Source organism: Aquarana catesbeiana, linkage group LG05, assembly GCF_042186555.1.
Source record: "Aquarana catesbeiana isolate 2022-GZ linkage group LG05, ASM4218655v1, whole genome shotgun sequence".
NCBI lineage: Eukaryota > Metazoa > Chordata > Amphibia > Anura > Ranidae > Aquarana > Aquarana catesbeiana.
The window spans coordinates 409796997-409821687 of NC_133328.1; the positions used below are offsets into that span (position 1 = coordinate 409796997).

A 24691-nucleotide genomic window follows, 5' to 3' on the forward strand; every position below is an offset into this window, starting at 1 on the left:
TACATTCCAGAAGATTATATGAGCTGAAAAAGCCACTCAGAGCTGGAATCACATAAGGTCTGTTGTACATGTACTGGCATCACTACCATTCCTGTAATTTAAACTGAACACACTGGGTGATCGTTTTTTTGGTGTAAATAAAGATGAAAAGAAATGTAAGAGCATTATGAAAGCAAGACAGTTTCATTTCATTGATACATAACAGCCATTGCTTGTTTTATGCATGTTATAAAAGCTGTAATCATGTTCATTATGTTCATCAATGCAGTAATCAAATCTTGAATTTCAGTGCCAAGAAAGGCACATTGTTGAGTATAACCCCTTATGATATATTAGTGCGTATAGAGTGTCAATACATCCCAAAGAACAAGATGCAAAAAGTACTTGACAGCAGAACATTGGGAGTCATTATTTGTGCCAACTATTCTTTTAGTGGGAGACACTTGGATTGGGCAAGACAGACCAAATTGAAGGCAACACACTGAAAGTGTTGTGTGTCAACCACAAATCAATGGTAGTGTTGGTGCACTGGGAAGATGGGAACATATAAACAGGTATCATGATGTTTACAGATGCTAAGAGGACTCCCTGATGGAGGGAAGCTAGAACAATCCAATGAATTCTATGCAATTTTTTGGGGCTTTAAAGAGAATGTTTAAGGCCCCCAGATGTAAGATGAGGTGAATGTCCTTTTTTGTTTTGCAATAGTGGAAAGGTTGGAATAAAAACTTTGAAACCAAAAGCAATAACTCCTTGATCCAAAAGATCTTTAAGAGCAGTGTGGAGGTCTGCTAGCCTGTGCAGAAAAAAAGACAGGTTGGACAACATAAAGTCGAGTGGAGATGGAGAAAGAAATCTATTTTGTAGTCCCTGGACACAACGCTTTAAACTCATGCAGTGAGGATGCTTGTTAACCATATGTCCGCAAAGGCTAATAGATGTCTGCCCAACCCACCCACCATCCACGCATGCTGAAGAGGACTTGGTTGTAGACGTGAAGGACTTAGAGGCCCAAGGTTACTATTGAATTGGGTCACTGACTTGGATACTCCTTCCACCATGACGGTATGAAACCCCCCACAAAATGACCCCCTTTTTGGAAAGTAGATATCCCACGGTGATCTACGTTTTTGCCACAAGTTTTTGGAAATGAGGAAAAATGCTGGTATTAGGGTAGTAGACTTGAAGGATTTAGAGGCCCAAGGTTACTATTGAATTGGGTCACTGACTTGGATACTCCTTCCACCATGACGGTATGAAACCCCCCACAAAATGACCCCCTTTTTGGAAAGTAGATATCCCACGGTGATCTACGTTTTTGCCACAAGTTTTTGGAAATGAGGAAAAATGCTGGTATTAGGGTAGTAAAAAAATAATTTAAGGTGCACACAGCCTCATCAGCCCCATTTGCAAAATTTTATAACAGAAACTAATAAAAATGTTTTTTGTTTTTTTTCAAAAATTTTTGGTGTTTTTTCATTTGTTTAGTACAAAATAAAAACCCAGTAGGGTTTAAATACCACCAAAAGAAAGCTCTATATGTATAAAATAAAGGATAAAAATGTTGCTTGGGTACAGTGTTGCAATTGTCATTCAAAGTGTGAGAATACTGAAAACTGAAAATTGGCCTGGGCAGGAAGGGGGTAAATGTGCCCGGTAAGCAAGTGGTTAAGCCCCATAAAGCAATCCCACAATCAATGTTGGGCTGTGGCATTTTAAACCCCTCTCCATCATTGGTGGCTAGCAACATTTTAAAACTTCAAAATTGCTGTGCAGCATCCATACATGCAGAATAAGCTGGTCATAGATGTATTCTTTTTTCTGTTCAGCCAGCAAGCTGAATGTAAAAAAAAAAAAAAAAAAAAAAAAGTTAACAGATTCCTCTATCCACACAAGCAAGGTGCAAGAAGGAATTCCTCCCGCTGAGACAACTACACAGATTACACTGATCAGTGAGTCTCTTCGCTGCAGTGGCGGTGCGTCCATAAGGGCCCATAGGCACTGCCCCCTCTCTCCAGCCACCCCCTCTATCACCAATAGATATATTCATGCATTGCATGAATCGATCTATGGCCGCTGCTGCCACCCCCTATTCAGGTGCTTGGCCCCTTTTCGGGCACCGGGCGCCTGAATTACAGTGGCGGGGTGTTTTTGAAGCACCTGATTAGAGCCATAGGCTCTAATAGGCGTAAAAAAAGGTAAAGAATGATCGCCATGCTGGGCGCTCGCAGTTTACCCAGCTGTGTTAGAAAAGCGAATGAATATTCGCTTTCCTAACACTGAACCGCCTCTCCGCCAGTGAGGTGCTCGGGTCTGTTAACCGTCACCTGATTGGCTGAAACAACAGGCAATGTGATTGGATGCCTATCAGGCGTCCAATCATAGGAGAGGATGGGAGGAGAGGATGGGAGAAGAAGACATTGAGGACACTGCCCAGCCGCCGTCACCCGCTGCCCCACCGAGACAGGGTAAGTGTGGTGGGTGGGGGGGGCACAGTGGCAGCATTTGATGGGCACAGTGGGAGCATTTGATGGCACAGTGGGAGCATTTTATGGGGCACAGTGGGAGCATTTGATGAGCACAGTGGCAGCTTTTGATGGGCACAGTGGCAGCGTTTTATGGGCACAGTGGTGGTATTTGATGGGCACAGTAGCAGCATTTGATGGGCACAGTGGTGGCGTTTGATGGCACAGTGGCTGCGTTTGATGGAACAGTGGCTGCGTTTGATGGGCACAGTGGCTACAATTGATGGGCACAGTGGTGGCAATTGATGGGCACAGTGGCTGTGTTTTATAGCACAGTGGCTGCATTTGATGGGCACAGTGATGCTGCAATTGATGGGGGGTTTTTTTCCGAATTTTTCCGTTTTTTTTGCGCCCCCCCCAAAAAAAAAATTTTGAGCACCAGCCACCACTGCTCCTCTGTCACAATATTCAAGGACGTCATTTGGCGTACAGCGGGTGGGAAGTGGTTAAAGGAATATTTCATTTTTATTGTTTCACTTTAAGCATCAATAAAATCACTGCTCCTTTAAAAATTATCGTTTTAAAAACTTTTTTTGCATCGATACATGTCCCCAGGGCAGTACCCAGGTCCCGATACACTTTTAATGGCAATAACTTGCATATAAGCCTTTAAAATTAGGACTTTTGATTTTTCATGTTTGTGTTCCATAGACTTTAATAGAGTTAGCATGTTCAGTAGAACCTTTTTCCTGTTCGAGATGTTCTGGTGCGAACCGAACTGGGGGCTGTTCGGCCCATCGCTTCTTGTTACCACCGCTATAGACTAAACCATTAGGATTTACCTACCAGCTACCCTATAGCTCTTATATTGCCCGGAGGTCTCATTGACTGCTTTAAGGTGTGCCAATGGCATTGGTAACCAGGCCCCAACACTTAGCCGGCTATGTTTTTTTTTTGGGTTGCTGGCGTGGAGATCGGTATGGGGGGGGGCGAGAAAATACTTGCCCAGGGTCCAATCAATATGACCCAAGTCACCACTGGAGTATTTCTCCCCTATTCCTGTACTGGTGATAACTCCAGGACGAATAGAGAGGGTGAATCTCAGTAACAGGGACACAGACAACAATTAAAAAATTTTAAAACTAAAGTAAAGTTGTACTTTAAGGGAAGAAATAATAAAATAAATAAATTTAAATTTTTTTATAAATAAAAGCTTAGTGTTAAAAACAAAAAATACACAGTACATGAGGGACTGGGAAGTACCACAATGAGAGCCCAATTCCCAAACATCATAAAATAAGTTATCTTTATCCCGTCTTTTGGACATACTATGGAGCCTTCAGATACTGGGTGACACCAGAGGTTTTTCCACGTCTCTTAACCTGTAAAGCACTCTGGGGCTAACCAACACCGGTTCCAGAGGTCTAAGAAGAGCCACAATGAAAGCCCAGTGCCGAACAGTTACATTACAGGCAGGCCCCATCATCTTCACTCCGTGGGGTGCAGGTACAACCTTCAAGACATCATCAAGGAAAGTCTTGATGGAAGTAATAAAGATCTTGATAGAAGAAATAAAATACTTAAAAAAAATGGTAAAACATCCATCGTTCTAGGACACTAACAAATAATTGATGGGAGTGGGAGAGGTTACACCTGGCTTGTCATCGGCTTTCTGTGTTTGCCGCAGTCCACACTGAAAACGCCAGCAATATGGTGGTGATGGGTCATTAAAAATGAGGTCTTTATTTAATGCAACAGTATAAGAGTCAATTCCTCATAGCAACTGTTAAGATTTCATCCCTTAGTATTTTAGTGTAATTAGACTTACAAAATAGTATTTCTGATTACTTTGTGTTTTTTATTTATTTTTTTTATACCATGCAAGACTTTGTACAGAATAGTCACCAAAAACATGGGCAACTGTTTTACTTACGTTCTCCTTAGACTTTCTGTATCCATTAATGGGAGGCAACGAGGAAGCTTTTGAACTAATCAAAAAAAAAAAAAAAAACATAGTTTAAAAACTTTAATAAAATGCCTACTTGCAATATGTAATAATGTAACAAAACATTTTTTTTGCTGTGCCCAATTATTAAGGCTCTGCTCACACTACTGTGATGCACTTTGATATGATTAACATATTCTGTGGAACCAAATCGCACTGAAATCACACCAGAGTAGCACAGGAACCTTTTCCAAAATTGCACTTCACAGAGTCAAGACTCAGAAAGAGTCAGATTGATGTGAATGTAACTATGCAACTCTGTGCAACTCAGGTGACATCAGAAATTGCACTAGTGTAAACCAGCACTAAATTATAAACTTGTGAATATTATCATTCATAGAGTACTCTAGCTATATTGATTTAAGCTTACCCATAACTTCTTCTTACAGAGGCCTTTGAAAATATCAGATCATTATATGGCAACTTTTTGAACTTCTCCCTGCCCACTGCAACATAAAATTGTCCGTTTTCCAGCTCTGATCCGTCTTGAATAGGAATTCCATCTAATGTGTATAGCCTGGTGGAGGATAAAATGAAAAATATTACACTTATCCCCAAAAGGTATAATATTTGATGGCATAAACATATTAAACCCTTGTCACGAAAATCCGCTATATTGACCACCCAACTGTCATCACTGGGTGGAAAGCATAAAAAAGAAGATTGAGTTCAAGCAGTGACATAATTACAACCATAGCAAGTCACCTGATTGCACAAATACAGGACAGAGATGCTGCATTTTTCTTCCAAAGAGTCCAATCCGTGAGGATCTCAGCTGCCTGTCACATGGATGTCCTGCTTTGTGATGACAGCAACGCACACCACTTTCAGTCAACTCAAAATAAGTGACCTGACCACCAACACAGGAGGCCAGTTTCCACTGATCCAAAGAACAAAGGTTGACCGCATTCCAATGGCCAGGGAAATCCAAAATGTATTGCATAAAACGCATATCACAAAGACATCACAATTCCAGATCACAGAATGACAGCAGTTGTCAATGCATTTCACGCAGATTGCGCTTAGTAACTGTTATGATTAAGCACGTTCTGCATTAAAGGTGTTAACAACTGCTGTCGCCCTGTGATCTGGAGCTGTAATGTCTTTGTGATATGGATTTCATGCATTACATTTTGGATTTCCCTGGTCACTTTTTGTTCTTTTGATGCTTGGATTGCCACAATCACAGATCGGACCAGCACCTAATTGCACAGTGGAGGGGCTGATGTTTGGTGAGTGCACTTGGAGCGGTAATTGTCTTCTATTTTGCCATTTTCCACTGACCCACAATGTAAGGAGGCATTTTCCATTGGCCACCGATGTAAGAAGCCATTTTCCACTGACCACAAATGTAAGGAGACATTTTCTACTGACCAGCAATGTAAGTGGGTATTTTTCACTGATCACCAATGTAAGGGGCACTTCTATAATAGTTACTAGTGTAAGCAGACACTACACTGGCCACCAGTCTAAGAGGCATTCTTCCTGTTGACCACCAATGGAAAGGACATTGTTCCTGCCACTGACCAACGACGCAAGGAGGCACTTATATTAGCGAGCACCAACGTAAAGTTGGCCCTTATCAAATGACCATCAGTGTCAGGGGACAATTACAATGGACTACCAGTGTAGAGTAAGGGAACATTTTCCATAGCCCCAATGTACAGATGGTAAAATCTTCACAGACCCCCAATGTTTAAAGTGGGTATTTGTCATTTATTGTAATGGTCATTTCATAGCTGCAGAAACACTCAAATCAGATCAGTTCTTTTTCATTTTAAGACAATCCACAATCAAGTGAAATTGATAGGCCTCCCAGGTAGGAGTTTCATCATGGTGAAGAATCCTGAGCTGCTTCAAATTCCCAGGATACCTGCCAATCCTGACAATGAAGCTTAAAGTTTAAAAAAAAAAAAAAAAAAAGCATGTAATTACTATGTGTGGTCATGTGTGGGCCTTAGATCACTGACATTAGCTCTAATGAGAAACAGCAGTGAGAGGACTGGATGAGCACTGAAAGCTTAATCTACTTATACATTGAGTCTGCCTGTAACAGACATGAATATGTGTCAGTCGCTTAAAGCAATGTTTCTCAACTCCAGACCTCAAGTACCATCAACAGGTCATGTTTTCAGGCTTGCCATTATTTTGAACAGGTGATATGATCAGCTTCACTGCCTTAGTAAATACCACAGCCATTTCATCTGAGGGAAATCCTAAAAACATCACCTGTTGGGGGTACTTGAGGACTGGAGTAGAGAAACATTGGCTTAAAGGACTCCCAGTGCAAATGTTCATGCTTCATGAATGCAGAGATGGAGCAATAATTTGTCCTTTATATGGCCAACTAAAAATAAATCTGTCACAAACTTACAATACGATAACTTTAGTCAAACTTTTGTTTTGGACAGAATGGGGATAAGTTAGACCCACTGTAAAGTGTTTATTGCTATCTTTATCACAGGGGATATTTGTCATTACTTTCTGTCCCAATGACAGGTAGTGAGCAAAAAAAAAGGACACTGTACACGGCTCACAGGAAAAGGACACACTTGATACGCGGGATTGACCAAGATAGCCATTGTGTATAAATTGGGTCTATGTTTGTGTGTTTTTTCCTGTTCTACATATTCCCAAGAAAATTCACATTAAAAATACATTTTCATATTTGGTATATTGTAAAATGCATAGTCACTACAGTCATCCTTCAATAAAATAGGCTAGGCTCTCATTTTACTAAAATCTTGGTAAGTGTAACTTACTACTATAAGTAATACCCCAATAAGTGTCACTTACTTGTGTACTGCTCCATTTCGCAGTTTTACTTTGTCGGTGACCATTGCTAGAACTAGCTCCCACTGATCCAGAACCTTCCTTGGTATCAGCAAGCGTATCACAGGATTCATAACATCTCCATTAGCAATCAGGCTAGTAATAGAGCAAAGGTAGAAAGTGATTTATGGTTTATCTCAGACTGACAATAGAGTAATATGACAACTATGCTTGGTTCATAGATAAATCCACTTACAATACAGTGCATGGCTCTTGAACATTTTTTCTAAATCTTGCTGAAACATTGATCCTGCTGTGAGACACTGGTTTTACCTATAAAAATAGAAAAAGCAAAACATATGTGTAGGATCTTCAATGTACCATTCAATTATTTGAAATGAATGACAATATTGTTGGACATTCCAAAAAAAGGTATGAGATTTCAAAGCTCATACTCTGGGTTAAAGGAGTATAAGTAACCATAGGACTGCTCAAATTGAGTGACTTATTAGGACTTATAGATATAAAAATATTGTCCTAGAAGTGTCAGAAAGGGATAGTGCTTGTGCGGTGACATTAGTCACATTCTACGTTGTATTATACCTGGTTGATCCGTCTGTTCCTGTGTTCCCCCTAGTGTGTTGACCACGGTAATCATGGCTGCTGATTCCTGATGCCGTGGTCAGTTTATATGCCTCAGTCATCCCGTTACTCTCCCTCTCCCCCCTCCTCTTTCCCTGTCATGTCCTAGTGTGTGAGCTGATAAAAAGCTGCCCCTCCCTTCCCCTCCTACCGCTATTCTGTGCGGCAGCAAAATTTGTGAGCCCAATTCCTGCCAGACCCTCTGTAATAACAAGATCTACTACACAGTGTATGTATTGAAAATTTGGCAGCTAAATACCTTTTTTCACATCGCCGATGTGCGGTCACATGATCTCTCTGACTCTCTGTCTCTCTGACATCAGCCTGGCTGATGTCAGAGAGAAATCTTAGCCCCTTCCACTGTAGTCCTTAGATCGGGGAAGGAGAGCGGCGGGTGATCAGGTGACTGCACATCGGTGATTTGAAAAAAGTATTCAGCTGCCGAATTTTCTAAAATCACAGACACTGTGTAGTATATGTTGTTATTACAAAGGGACTGGCAGGAATTGGGATCACTGGCTTTACAACCACTTTAGGTAAGTGCCTAAACATGGCTATGGATTTAACTAAACTCAAATCATACCAATACAATTTTTTTTCAAATATTTTATACACTTTATAATAGAAAACAATTTACAATGAATGTCTAATTTGGATGTAAATGGCATTTAAACTCAAGCAGCGCCAATGGCTTTGGATCCTCTAGTATGCTGCACATAAGGAAGGCAAATATGATAGCTACTGGCACTATTTTTTACATAGGTATTTTGAAAGAAGAAATGACACACCTCCATTATCAATATACGTCTCTCTTATTGTATCATTAAAGGAGGTTGAAAGGCAAAGCCCAAAAAAGTCCCTTTGAGATGCTTCAGAGAACACAACTCTTAGCTTAACACTTAAAGTGGAAGTAAAGTCCACTTTTTACTTGTTCCTACAGGTAAGCCTATATCAAGGCTTACTTGTAGGTACAGTGAATAATTCCTAAACTTGCACTGTTTCGGAGATATTCACATGGGATGCAGTCGGTGTTGACATCAACGCCTATGCTCTGAAAGGACGGTGGTGCATACTAGTATATTATGACTTAAACCTGCAGGGAAGAGGCCTAATTTTTTTTTTCTGGCAGTTTATTACTGCTTTAAAATGGTATTAAACTCAAAAGCAAACATGTTTTAAATTGCAGTAGACATGTGCAATTCGTTTTGGTCCAAATACAAATTCAGACAAATTTTTGGTTATTCAGAGAATCAAATGTATCCGAATCTCCAAATAGTAATGAATAGTAATGATTTTCGTTGAAATCTGTTAAAATTCATTTTGTTTATTCGTTTTCTAATGAATTCCAATTTTTCAGCACAATTAGAATTTGGATCGGCCGAAAAATGATTGACCGATTTGAATTCTGTTTGAAGAAATAGCTGCGGGCCGGGAAGCCAGTCGCAGATGTCCTTAACAACCATGACTCATCATCTGTCAGCGGGCTTCCCCACTGACAGATGAATATAAACATAAAGAATGCCAGCAATTGCCCGACAATAGAAAAGTCTGATATGGATTCTAAGGGGAATCCCATGCCAAAATTAAGAAAAAAAAATAGCGTGGGGTCCCCCCCAAAATCCATACCAGACCCTTAGCCAAGCATGCAGCCTGGAAGATCAGGTAAGGGGGGGGACAAGTGAGTGGCCCCTCCCCTCCTGAACCATACCAGGCCACATGCTCTCAACATGGGGGGTCATTTGACGTCAAAGGCGGCGGTGCCACCGGATGATGTAGCCCCCTTGCCGCTATAAGAGCTGTCAAAGCCAAAGAGAGGGCATACGGCATGATGGACGATGGATGTACATCGAGGGACACTATTTATTTATTTTCTCTTTTAATAAAGGACTAGTCAAAAACAGTTTCCTGTGTTTCTTACTTTTTGACACTTTTTTTGGTGAATGGGTAGGGGTACGATAGGGGTGGGATCTTGGGGCTTCCAGATTCAGATAAGCCCCCCACCCGCAGACCCCGACAACCACAGCCCAGGGTTGTAGGGAAGAAGCCCTTGTCCCCGTCAACATGGGGAAAAGGTGCTTTTGGGGTGGGGGGCTTTATCTTCATCTGTCAGTGGGGAAGCCCGCTGACAGATAATGACTCATGGTTGTCAGGGATGCGGGCGGCCGGTTTCCCGGCACGCTGCTTAACAACCAGCTATTTCTTCATATAGAATTAGAATTGGACGATCGTTTTTCAACCGATCCAAATTCTAATCGTTCTGGAAAGTTGGAATATGTTAGAAAATTAATAAATGAAACGAATTTTAATGAAAACATAACGAAACTAAACGAATTCTGAAACCAAAATTAGTAACATAACAAATCTATCCGAAACGTAACTAAACAAATGTTTCTGTTCTGCACATGTCTACATTGCAGCTTCCTAATTCTTAGACGTGATGGCTGCAAAGATTACCAGATTACCAGGTGAAAACTGAGGGGAAAAAGGCTAAAAAAAAGAAAACCAATGCAGCCACCACATCTAATGATTGGTAAGCTGTAAATGTAATTCTAAATACCTTCATTTTATGTATTTATAGGTGGCCATGTAATCACACGCCCTCTGAAAACTGTGTTTTGCTCTGGGCAGAGAAGAATCAAAGGGCCAAATTGAGGCGGGGAGGAGCCATAGAGATTGGTGCAAAGTGAGAACAGTTTGCGCTTAGGCCGATGTCAGATGTGTGCGATTTTTCCGCTTGTACCAAAATTTGCCAACTACAGAATCGCTAAGAGGCTGCCTGTTTGTTCCTTTAAAATCGCTCCCTCACCAGCTGACACTCGAGATAACACTTTAAAGTGTGTGTGTGTGTGTGTATACATAAAACTTTTTTTTTAGGATAGCCACTTGCTGACCACCTAACCGAGAAAATACATCATTACTTTGATGGTAAACACCGAGGTTATGGCTGCAGCTAAATGCCATAACCCCCGTATTATTTTTTCCCTCAGGCGCTGGTCTTTCTCATAAAAGGGATTTGCAGGGATTCGCAGGTGGGTCACTTGGTGGTTCTTGGGCTTACCTGGCCGAACAGTAGCTGAAAAAAAAAGATGACCTCCGCTCATCTCTATGCCGTAGGAGGACCGGACTTCACTTTATGAGGTCAATTCTGGTTCCGGCCATATGTAAACAAGGCCATTTTTTTTTTTATACCAAAAGATCAAAAAAACTTTTTGTTTTTTTTAATCTTTTGCTTTTAGACCCCAGATCTGTCCATAAAAAGGACTCGTCATGCTGTATTTTTATCGCAAGAGATGTTTACATTCCTTGTGATAGCAACAAAAGTGATCAAAAAGGGACAGTGTAAAAATCTAAAAATAAAATGTAAAAAATTGTAAAGAGCCCCCATCCCCACAGGCTCGCACGCAGTGGTGAGCGTATACATAGGTTACGCCCCCATAGGTAAATGGCGTTCATACCACACATGTGAGGTATCACGGCGAACGTCTGAGTGAGAGCAATAGTTCTAGCACTAAACCTCCTCTATGACGCTAAACTGGCAACCTGTAAAAATGTTTAAAATTTCACCTATGGATATTTTTTAGTACCATAGTTTGGTGCCATTCCACGAACACACGCAATTTTAAAGTAAGACATGTTAGGTATCTATTTACTCGGCGTAACATCATCTTTCATAGTATACAAAAAATTGGGATATATTTTATGGTTGTTTTTTATTAAAATGAATTTTGTGGACATCCATTGGTAGGCACCCACTGATCGGCTTGCACTGTGTCTATTCACAGCCTAGCCAAGGCATCGGCGGCACGCACACGTGCCCCCTACCCGGAAGTGTCACATCACGTACTAGGTACGTGATCTAGCCCAGAAGAGCAGCTCTGCCGCCGTACATCTAAGTGATGCAGTCGGCAAGCGGTTAATGAGACAGAAAAAAAAAAAATAACCTGACATGGGTTTAACCCCTATAGATAGATGGATAGATAGATAGATAGATAGATAGATAGATAGATAGACAGATAGATAGATAGATAGATAGATAGATAGATAGATAGATAGATAGATAGATAGATAGATAGATAGATAGATAGATAGATAGATAGATAGATAGATAGATAGATAGACATACATATTGCTTTCATACATACTTCTTACATTTATATGGTATTTGTAAGGAATAGGGTATATACAGAGTTATGCCGTGTACACACAGGCGGACTTTTCGACCGGGCTCGTCCGATGGAACGAATCCGTCGGACAATCCGACCGTGTGTGGGCTTCATCGGACCTTCAGTGGACTTTTTCTGTCGAAAATCAGACGGACTTTAGATTTGGAACATGTTTCAAATCTTTCCGACGGACTCAAGTCCGGTTGAAAAATCCGTTCATCTGTATGCTAGTCCGAAGGACAAAAAAGGATGCAAGGGCAGCTATTGGCTACTGGCTATGAACTCCCTTATTCTAGTCCCTTCGTACGTCATCATGTTCATACCAACGGACTTTCGAACGGACTTTAGTCTGTTCATGTGTGGGCAAGTCCGGTCGTCCGAAAGTCCGTCGGAAAGACCGTCGGACGTTTGATGCTGAAAAGTCCGCCCGTGTGTACACGGCTTTACAGCTTACCCTAAATTGAATTAAGGTGATTGAAGTCATAGTGCATTTGCAATAACACACAGTATTGTAAGGCTATTTTAAATAGTGAACCATGTAGTGTTCTATAATGGATAACTGTTTTTTCCTAAATAGGCTTCGTAATACCTTGGTAATAAGGGACATGGCATTTAGCTTCACTCTTTCTCAATTTTGCCATGATTAAGTATTAACACAAAAACTGGTCAGGATATTTTCTTTACATTCAAGTCATGAACTTTGACACTGTTCCCTGAAGGCTTATATGACCTCAGGATGCCATTGAACGACCCACAAAACTGCTTACATAAAATAACGACAGACATTCTACAAAGGCATCTACAAACATAGCATAGCTACACAATACTACTATAAAATGACACTGACAATCAATGATTTAATTGTCAAATACCCCAGCCCAACTGATTGAGAACTCAACCAGCAGCAGGGTGTTACTGATGACAACTGTTAGTCGCCTACATATAAATTGTTTTCTGAACCCATTGAAACTGCAGACATCTGTACATCGGATGTGTTTTTAATTTTCTCCATAATCTCAGTAACCTGTCCTGAAAACTGATGTCTTAAACAGGAAAAATTGTGCATTCCTCCAATGTAAATAGTAACATCCTACAATAACTTACATTAAGCCCAGGTTCACACTGAGCTGCGAGAATAAAGCCGTGCGAGTTCAGCTGATTTTACTCCCGAATGTCAGTCCCGATATCGGCCGCGATTTCACAGACATCTGTGCGGATTTCTGCACAGATGTCAAAGAAAATCGCACCCCCGAAATCACAAAAAGTAGTACAGAAACTACTTTTTGAAATGCAGCGTCGCACCGATTAGGATGGTGCCATCGCCGGCAATTGCTGCCGATTTGACATGTCAAATCGCATGTCAAATCGCACCAGTGTTAACCAGGGCTAAGCCCCAGTTCACACTTATGCGCTGCGAATTTGGTGCAAATTTAAAGTGGTACACAGTGCAAATTTGCATTGCAGTTTTCAATGCAAATATAGTGCAAATTTGTGAGTGGAGTGGTCACATCTCCAATTTTATGTTCTATAAAAACTAGGTAAAAAAAAATAAAAAATTGCAGTGATGTGAACACTGGACTGCGATTTCAATCCAGTCCCATAGAGGTCTATGGGACTGAAATTCACACCGTACTGCACTAAACTCGCACAGGACCCTTTTTTGAACCGGATCAAATTTACACCGCATATATGTGAACAGCCTTCATTAGAAATAATGCTTTTTTAGATGACAAGCGAATCTATGCTTTTCGGATCGCATCTGATCTGCATAGAAGTATGAACCAGGACTTACTCTCTCTCTGTCTCTGGTACAGTAACTTTTATAATGTACATGGATTCCCAACTTTCTTCCAAGTGTATTGACTATATAGTGCCCTCTTTTATTATGCTGTAACACTGGTATGAAGTTACTCTAGAATATCATAATCATTTAATATCATAATAATTTATGCAGAATGCAAACCAGTCCCAGGTCAAAGGATATAAACTTCTTTGCCTAAAGATATTTATATCTTGCAAGGCAATTCCAAAGGAGAAGCTAGTGCAGCTTCTAAATAAACTTACCTCCATGTACTCAAGTCTGCTTCCCTTTCAAGTCTCAGCCTGATCAGCTTCTGAAAACTGTAGTCTACATGTTCTTTTTGTTCTTTTCTCCCTATGGACAACCCTACATGTGCCAACCCTACATAAATCTCTTGGGAAATCACCAGATCTATAAAGATCATAGCACTGACTGCATATCTAGGACTGTCCCCATTACTGAGACTTGGAAGCAGAGACTCAAAAGATCAAGAATATCATAGTAATGTACACAATCCCTACACCTACACCTGACCCCCAGAGAACAGCTATCCTGCTTCTTGCCTCAACTTGCCTTTTATAATTTCTAGTATCATAAGAGCATAATTCTTTAAAGCCGAACTCCAGGATAAGCAAATATTTTGTAATTACATGTGTTGTGTATTGTTACTTGAATCTTGGTATACTTTTTGGTATTTCTTCCAGATCCAACATGGAACTTTGTATCCGTGAAGGAGCCTTCTGTAATAAAGACCAGTCACAGAAGCTCTCTCCTTGTGTAGGTAGACTGGTCTTGTATATGCCTTCTACTGTAGTTTTCTGCAAGAATCCTGCTGTTCCTCCCACAGTTCAGATCCCTGCACAGACTATGTGATGAAGTCATTGCTCAATTTTTATGGCAATAACTGGGTTTGCAGTCATTTGGTTTACTAAATTGGGTAATTATCTTCATGGCTATTGAGGAATACATTTCAATGAATGTTTTTGTGTCCATAGTTCAACTTCAGCCCTTAGAACCACTTTAAACTGGCATTAAACCCTCAGTTGCTTAAGCAATTTTAGCAGCTGATTTAATCACCTAGTGAGTATGCAGCATCTTTATCTTTTATTCCCTGCTTAAGTTCTGTTTAAGTGGGTACCATGATCACTGCCCCGGGTTTTTCTATTTTGGGGTGGCTCCTTTTTCTTGCAGCATCCTATGGAGTCACCCTTGCATGCAGGGACTAGAGTTGTGTCTCTCTACACTGTGTCAAAAAACTCCCTGTTCCTAAGGGTAACAGCGCCACCTAAAACAACCATCAAACTTATGTCATAAATCTAATCATGAATAACTAACATCCAAATTGCCAGCATTGTAAGCCTAGGAAAACTGCTGGCTGCCACATTTTTCCGGTGGCAGAAGTGACGTCAAAACCGGGAAGTTACTGTTCAACACGTTTCGTCATAGGAAATATTATCAGGAGCTGTTTATTTTAAACAATAAATGTTACTTTAACTATATGGGATCCTTTTCCTTCATTTTGGTACACAACGTAAAGTCTCTTCTCCGGCTGGGCTAACCATTGGAGGTCGGAAGGACAGCAATACAGAGTTCTTGGAACACATGGAAGCCATAACTTCAGGAAGATAATAACACAGGTTGATTTTGACTCACTTGTTTATGCAAGGAGTCAAAACTTTTTGGTGAGTGTGGTGTGTTATCTGTGTACACCGGTCCCCTGGAGGGAATACAGTGTGGAGCACCATCTTGTCCATGTGGTCTGTGATTGGGGCACTGTGTGTGAGGGGTGAGATTATCACCTTTCATTTGGACACTATATCTATTGGACTTCCATGTATGCACTACTCTTTTGATACTGATTATTCACGATTAGATTTATGATATTAGTTTGATGATTGTTTTAGGTGGCGTTGTTATGCCTAGGAACAGGAGGGTTTTGGTTATAGTGTTACAGTTGTTTTTTACACAGTATAAGACCACCAGCCTTTTTTTCAGTTTGAGTATTTGTTTTCTGTTTTGAGGTTGGTGTGAGAAACACACGGACAGACGTCCATTAGTGCAGGTTTATTTCTTATTTAACACTACACTGTGTTCATCAATAGAGTGTGAAAATGCTAGCAGATGCGCACGGGTGCCATTAATTTCACCCTCGCACTGGAAACCGCACCACATTTTGTCATGCTGGGAACCGCACAGCACTGTTCGGTTTGCCTACAGCTGAAATTTTAGAAAAGGTGTAGGGACCTTTTCCCTGCGTTGTTCATAGGTATAGAAGCCCATTCAACTCAATGGGCTGCTGTGCCCGTCCAAAGGTGGCCCCAGGGGATCTGTAATAATGTGAACCTAGCCTAATGCTTTGCTTAGTGTCAATCAAAGTATCAACATTTATGAGTCCCAAGGCTTTTAGCGTTTCAAGCAGAGATATTCTAAAAGAGCATGGGGGGTTATTTACTAAAACTGGACAGTGCAAAATCTGGTGCAACGCTGCATAGAAACCAATCAGCCTCCAGGTTTGATTGCCAAAACTGATTGAAGAAGCTGAGGTTAGAAGCTGATTGGCTAACATACACAGTAAATCAAACCTAAGGCGTTGCATTGATTGCCTTAAACTGCAAACACTTTATTCAAGCAAATGGAAACCATAAACTCTTAAACCAAAGCTCTATATTAACTACATGTACATGCAATCCATTGATTATAACCACTGTGTAGGTACTTTGATTTATATACATCGACCTTAATCATTTAATCATTACCTCTGCTGATAAATCCTGCTAAAGAAAGATATGTTGAAGTTATAAAATTAAAGTTCCCATGATTTTGCAGAGGCATAATATCTACTATTCCAGAAGTGTAGCACATGCTGAACAGATAATCAAGCCAAAGCAATATTGGGCTTCATGTATAAAAACTGTAAAAACTTTAAGGAAAGTGTTTATGCTCCCTTTAACCGCCAGATTTCATCAAAAGTAATTTGTCTGGGCAGAGTAGTAATGAATCAAGAATCAAGTTGATTTATCCTCAGTAAGTTTTCATACATGACCCCTATTTCAATCTATTGTTATTTAAAGGAGAAGTATGGGATAGGCTAAATCATTAACAAATACCACCATAATCATGAATCCACTGGTATTTCTTTCCTCCCTCCTTTTGTTTTTCTAGCAGGGGCACTTCATCTATCATATAGGTCCCTGGAACTGTCTGTTTGCTGTTTGAAAGTTAAGAGGGGCCGGTTAAAACTTCAGCAATCAAAAACGAAAAAAGAGGAGAAGTTGGGATTTTGCATGAAGCATGCGGATTTGGAAGCAAAGGTGAGCTAATGAGTCCGATAATGTTACATTTATTAAATATTACATGGTAAAATGCATCAAAAGCAGTGATTCATATTGTATCATCCATCATGACATACATTAACATATTATACATAGAAGGTAATGTTCAAGTAAATTGGGTAAAAAAAATATATACAGAATATATTACAAAACTGCATGCTTGTTGGGTTTATGGCATCTGAAGCTCGACGCGTTTCGTGGCTATCTTGTCACTCATCAGGAGCTGATGTAAATTGGATGTCTATAAAACGAAAGTATTATACCAAACAGTGAGTCAGGCTTGTATATAAAGAGTAAAGGTAAGAGGAATATGCTTGAATCAACCACCCATACTTACAGGTAAAGTGATGGGAAGGGGGCGTGACAGTGGTTGCGTAGGCAGCCGGGGACACATTGTTACTACACATGTTTTCATTTATTTTATTTTTTTCTTACTGACCATCTATTACTTCACTGTCCTAACTCAGTGTTTACCACCCCCTTAACATCTACATTTTTTTTGTTTTTTTGCTTTTGTTCTGGTTTTTGTTTTTCACGCCTAGCGCCAGGTGGGGCACGTGTTACCATCGACCTTATGGTAAGGATCATTCACTTAGTTCACATTCATGGTTCTTGCTTCCCTGCTTTGCCGCATGTTGTGCCGTCTCAGCTCCCATGACAGATCCTGTCCCCGGCTGCCTACACAACCAATGTCACGCCCTCCCCATCACTTTACCTGTAAGTATGGGTGGTTGATTCAAGCATATTCCTCATACCTTTACTCTTTATATGCAAGTCTGACTCACTGTTTGGTATAATACTTTTGTTTTATAGACATCCAATTTATATCAGCTCCTGATGAGTGGCAAAATAGCCACAAAACGCGTCGAGCTTCAGATGCCATAAACCCAACAAGCATGCAGTTTTGTAATATATTCTATATATATATTTTTTAGCCAATTTAATTTAACATTACCTTCTATGTGTAATATGTTAATGTATGTCATGATGGATGATACAATATGAATCGCTGCTTTTGATGCATTTTACCATGTAATATTTAATAAATGTAACATTATCGGACTCATTAGCTCACTTGTGCTTCCAAATCCGCATGCTTCATGCAAAGTCCCAACTTCTTCTCTTTTTTCGTTTTTGATAGGGATGGAGGCAACTGTGACGTAACTGTCCTAGGCCTCATATAAAGTCTCAACCCTTTTTACTTGTTCAAAACTTCAGCAATCTGTCCCCTATTTAGCTCCCTCCTTTTCTGGGAGATGTTGATGCACCTACTGAACAGGCACACACCTGAACAGTATACAAATTCAGGCGCTCTGCTATTCCTGTGCATAGTGGAAAATACATAAGACCCCTTTCACACTGAGGCGGTTTTAGCGCTAGAAATAGCTTCTTAATAACGCCTGAAAACAGCCTCCCATTCATTTCATTGTGACTTTTCACACTGGGGCAGTGCACCTGTGGGATGTTAGGAAAAGTCCTGCAAGCAGCATCCTTGAGGCGGTTTGGGAGCGCTGTATTTAGCGCTCCCAAAACGCCCTGCCCATTGAGATGAATGGGCAGCGTTTCCAAAGCGCCTAAAAAGCGTTTTGGAAGCACTGCAACACAGGCGCATTTAACCCCTTCTTTGGGGTTAAAAACACCCCGCTAGCGGCCGAATAGCGCTGCTTAAACAGTGCTAAAGCGCCGCTAAAACGAGCAGCACTTTCACGCTAACACGGCTGCGGCCGCGGCCCCAGTGTGAATGGGGTCTAAGTGATATGGGCATGGCTGGATCTAGGGGGAGGTGTTAGGGGGGCCCATCCTCTATGGAAGCTATGCCCATTGGTCTCCTTTTCACATCCCCATACTGCACACAGTCTGAGCACAGGCAGCACATCTCCCCTCCCTCCTCCTCTCACACAGAACACAGCTCAGGTTGATTCTCTTACAGACAGCCTCTATTCACTGTGTAGTTGCCTGCTGTGCTGCACAGTCGTTTTTATCTAGGAACTTTACAGGTCGGAACTGCAGCATAGCAGGCAGCTACACAGTGTGCAGATAGGGGCTGTCTATAAGAGAATCAATCTCTGCTCTGTGCTCTGTGAAAGGAGGATGGAGGGGGAGAGCAGGCATCCCAGACCCGACACCAGTGAAACAAAGGAGAAGGAAATGGGGTGGATCCTGAAAAGATGGCTGGCATAAGGCCTCATGCACACAGGATGTTTTGCAAACTCTCCTAGAAGCCTTTCCTCCTAGCAGCAGCGTTTTTCCATAAAAAACGCCTGACGCTTATAAAAGTGTAAAATTCCTTTATGCAAATTTAGGCAACGTTTGCAGGGATCAAGTGCTGAAGCACTAAACGCACCTAGCGTTAACACTCATTTACAAGTGGCAATTGTTTTTTCTGCCAAAACTCTGCTTCTCCTGGGCGCACTGGTGCTAAATGCTCCTAAAAGTCTATGAGGATGATTTACTAAAGACAAATATTATGCGCACTTCAAGTGCACTTGGAAGAGTACTGCAAGTGCAGTTGCTCTGAAATGAGGGGAAGCTCTGCTGATCTCTATCATCCAATTATGTGCCCTATGATGCAGTTTTTTTATTTTCCTTGCATATTCCCATCAGATCTAGAGCAACTACATTTGCAGTGCTTTTGAATTGCACTTGTGGGTGCATTGCAGTGCACAGACTATTTGCCTTTAGTAAATCAACCTCTATATGGACAGATAGGCTAACATGCAGGGGATTTTAGAGGCAGGAAGAAAAAAAATGTCTGACGTCCCTAGGAGCAACTGCAAAAACGTCCAGTGTGCAAGACCGTAGTCCCTCCCACAGGTATTTAGCTTAACAGAAATTATGCACTTCTCAGTGCTGGAAAGATTTTTATGTATTAGCAGCTCACAGGGAATAGGATGAAGTTAAAAAAACGAATACTTCTCTTTTAATCTCATAAACTTCATGCATGTACAATATGAAAGACTCCTTTCAGACTTTAAAGTCATGAAAGATTGCAGAAGCCACGATTTTCATTTTTTTTAGGAAAGAATTACTTTCATTTGATGCATAAACCACTGACATCGCGATCACACACCAGTTGGTAATATAATTACATGCACAGGCATTTAGTCACATGATCTCTACTAAGGGGGAGGATCCACCAATCTGAAGCAGAGATCATGTGGTTAAATGCCTAGATGATCCCGGAACAGCAGCTTCTGCAGAAAATGTCCTCCTTAAAGTTATGAAAGGCTACAGAAGCCAAAAATTATTTATATTTGACACAGAAATCTCTAACTCCGGGAACACACAGCAACTGGTTATATGATCACATGCATGGGCATTCAGACCACATGATTTCTTGTAAAGTAAAAGAAGTAAAGTCATGTGAACACATGCCTAGATGATCCTGGAACAGAAGTTTCTGCACAAAGGGCAACTGTTGTCTTTTATTAGTTTAAAAGAGCATGACTATAGTTTCAGTTCCATTACTATTCTTTCTATTACCATTCTTTCCTCAAAGAAACATGCATTGCGTTTTTTAATTTCTTCCTTTTAATTGTATGCTGCATTCGTTTCAGTTCAAAGCTTAAACACCTTAAAGTGGTAAAGAAGATTCGATGGCTGCACACCCATATAATGCAGATAAAAAGCTTCTTTATTAAAAAAAATCATCACTAAAAACAGGCTCAAGGTATATTGGCAGGGGAAAAAAAGGTTGACGCATTTCACACATTTAGTACGTGCTTTGTCAAAACCGGTTGATGGTTTTGACAAAGCACGTACTAAACGCATAAAACGCGTCAACCTTTTTTTCCCCTGCCAATATGCCTTGAGCCTGTTTTTAGTGATGATTTTTTTAATAAAGAAACTCTTATCTGGATTATATGAGTGTGGAGCCGTCCAATCTTCTTTCTTCACATGTGCTCTGCAGCAATGACAGGGCGTGCACCCCATGCATAGCTGAATTGCAGACACCATCATCGCCGGTTCACCTGGAGCAGCAGGATTGTTTTTACCTTAAAGAGGTACATTAGTCAGAAAAGTAAGTTCTGCTAGGTTACCTCAGGCTCGCACCTTTAGCAGGTATAGTTATCTTCTAGATTGTAAGCTCTAACCAGCAGAACCCTCTGATCCCTCCTGTATTGAACTGTATTGTAATTGTACTGTCTTCCCCGATGTTGTAAAGTGCTGCACAAACTGTTGGCGCTATATAAATCCTGTATTATAATAATAATAATGTAAAACATGAAAAATAAGTGCCTATACTGTTTAAAATCCAGTAATACGCTCTCCATTTTTAGGGATTTTTAGGCACTGCTGAGTTTGTAGAGACCGATCTGCTGACATTAAAACCTCCTATCCTTTTACAACCAAGAAAGCTGATTCTGTTTGAACTGCAACTGCCATGGTGCTGCCCATGTGATTAGTTAGGACACCAGACATTTGATGCTTTGACATTTTGGTTGAGGACACAATCAAATCAAACTGGTTTTTGAAACTGGTAAATCGATGGCTTTAGTTCCGCTCTATGATTTACAGCTGGGGGTTTTAGGCTTCAGTAAAATGGCAGCCTCCAGCAAGAAGAAACAGGAGCAATGCTGGAGGCATTTTTCAACACACACTAATTTTAGTAGCATAATTATTAATATGGAATGTATGCTCCTTGCTAAAGAACATTATTTTTTTATCAAGATGTTATGGGTAAAGTTCCGCTTTTACTTTCAAAAAGTGACAGTTATTTTCAGCTCTTTATGAATGCCAAACAGTATAGTTTTATCTAACAAAAAAATAACACAACTAAAGTAAATATTTGTTAAAAAGAATATCTTCATGTTGTTATATCAGTATTTTGTACCAAAGGGTAATCATAAAACGGTGTAGGAGCCTTCTATGTTTTTTACATATGCATCATTAACATTTTTCCTAACATTACTTCATGATGCAGCTAATTTCGCAATTTTGGATTTTTAGGATATATTTAATATTTACATGCTGTTTGTGCTGTTCTAAAAGGCCCTGACGAAGTGGGGTTCCCGCGAAAATGCGTAGGCAACACCTTCGACATTCTTTACCAGGACTCACACAACCTGGGTCAACCAAACAGTAAATTGTATCTTTATTTAAATTGTAAGGTTTTAAACATTCCCATCTAAGGATGGTAAATGAAGTGTTTGTATATCTTTTTTTTAAAAACATTGAGGATTATTTACGAACGGCAAATCCACTTTGCACTGCAAGTGCACTTGGAAGTGCAGTCGCTCTAAATCTAAGGGGTAGATCTGAAATGAGTGGAAGCTCTGCTGATTTTATCATCCAATCATGTGCAAGCTAAAATGCTGTTTTTTATTTTCCTTGCATGTCCCCCTCGGATCTACAGTGACTTTACTTCCAAGTGCACTTGTAGTGCAAAGTGGATTTCCTTTAGTAAATAACCCCCATTGTGTTAAAAAATCATTATTCATACTCCACCGAGGCACATGCAAAGTCCCACCCCATGTTTTTCCAAATTTTAAAATAACTATTTGGCATTCATGAACAGCTGAAAATAGCTGTCAATTTTTGGAAAATAAGGAATCATATCACAGTGTGTAAGATTTGAATTGAGCCTAATGCAGCATATAATTTTCAAGATACCCTGCAAATGACATTTTGTATATGTATCTCAAAACTTCTAAAAACTTCCTTTTTTGCTGATAATGACAGTTGTCATACATGAGCCTTGTAGTATTGTTCTATTGTTACATCTTTGTGAGCCTGGTTTTCAAAGATATCTAAAACCAAGGGTCATTATTTTCACTGTTGCCTTTTTTTAAATGCACGTCGTGTGCATGCAGTGTACCATTAAATGATAGAAGAGAATTTTCCTTTTTTATTTGTACAGCTTGGGTTTTCTGTAGCCATAAACAAACATGTAAGTGGACCCTTAGATTCCACGTGCTGCCAGGCAATCAATCAGATGTTCCCCTTGGTTTTCTAAACTACAGTACAAAAATGATCAGTGGATCACCCCTGATGGTTACTGGACACTTTCAAACATATCTGATTTTTAATTCATTGTGCCACTATATGGTAGGCTGTTAAATGCCCATTTCATATGTGAGAGGAAGGCACAGTCAAAATACATAATAACATTGCTTCTTTACGCTACAGAGCCAAGATACAGCATAGCGGGAAATGCATACTCTAGGCACATTTGCCTGCCTCTGTCACTACTTTAGTCCATGCAGATCCTGTAATTGAGGATAATTATAAATACTGTAGGTCTTGTTTGATTTGCTGGAAAATTGTATTCTTCCATTGACGTTGGTTATACTGGCAATTTTGGAAAGGCAAAGCCAATTGCTTCACAAATAAATTAATATTTGAATGTCAATATGACTGATATTTAGTTATAAAATATATTGTATACACTGAAAAAGGTCTATCCTCAATTATAGGAAACATATGACATCACTGGAGCTAAAGCTTTTATACTTACCTCCTCTGATGGAGTCTATATGTAAATCATAAAAAGACAAAAGACTGCTATTAGTACAAGAGAATGAACTATACCAAGGTTCACTATTATTGTGTTCACTACAACACATAGCAGACAGGTAGCCTGCAACAAATACATTAACCAAAAACTAATCAGTATAGACATTTTAAGGATTAATAAAAGCCAATAATTATAGGTGACATTTTCATAGATCCTGAATCAGCTCACAAATGCATACCAAGTGTAGACCCATAGGTATACCTAACCCTTAGCTGCTAGCAATGATATAACACTGCAAGTGAAGTGGGAATTTCATAACATTATGTAATATTCGAAATCGCTATTTAAAGAAAGAACATAAATTGTTTTTTCAATATAGTCCGGCGTACTTTATTATTATTGTACCATTTGATTGTTAAGAAACTCTCAAACATGACTTTATTAAATAAGGTACAGTAAAATGTTCATTACACAGCTTTCAAGCACAAAGAGAGGATTAGTTTTAATTAGCAATGGATTTGAAATAATTCTCATTAAACTGAGCCTCTCTGTCATCAAGTGTTTTGAAGGGTTATAAAACTTTGTAACATGACTCGCATATACGGTATATATTTGCTACATTTACAACACTGTATTTAAGAATTTGTCATGAGTATGTATACCCAAATGCCAAATTGTAATATATTGCAGCTTATCAACCTTTAACCCAGGTTCACACTGAGCTGCGGGAATGCAGCCGTGCAAGTTGAGCTGAACTCGCACGATTTCACTCCTGCATGTCAGTCCCGGCGATTTCACAGACATCGGTTTCTGCACAGATGTCAATGGAAATTGCACCCAGAAATTGCAAAAAGTAGTACAGAAACGACTTCATGAAAATAATGTGGTGCCGCAAATGCAGCGTCACACCGATTAGGACGGTGCTACTGCCAGCAACTGCCGCCGATTTGACATGCGATTTGACACGTGAACCAGGGCTAAATGTGATGGATGCATTAGTTTCCTGTTTTTAGTCTTTTTTTCTTTATTTTCACCTAGTGATCTGTTATTTTTT

At 40.1% G+C, this 24691-nt stretch overlaps 1 protein-coding gene across 3 annotated transcripts in view; it reads right to left on the bottom strand.

The window, feature by feature from the left end:
• Positions 1 to 24691, bottom strand: part of DCDC2 (doublecortin domain containing 2) — a 266831-nt gene that overhangs the window by 168457 nt on the left and 73683 nt on the right. For 2 of the 3 annotated variants that reach the window (XM_073631149.1, XM_073631150.1), the window contains exons 4-8: positions 23638 to 23652; positions 7499 to 7575; positions 7267 to 7398; positions 4841 to 4987; positions 4399 to 4453 (exon numbers count right to left, since the gene is read on the bottom strand). In XM_073631149.1, the coding sequence (XP_073487250.1) occupies positions 4399 to 4453; positions 4841 to 4987; positions 7267 to 7398; positions 7499 to 7575; positions 23638 to 23652 (426 nt within the window). The remainder of the gene's footprint in view (positions 1 to 4398; positions 4454 to 4840; positions 4988 to 7266; positions 7399 to 7498; positions 7576 to 23637; positions 23653 to 24691) is intronic. The other variant, XM_073631151.1, reaches the window with a different exon arrangement.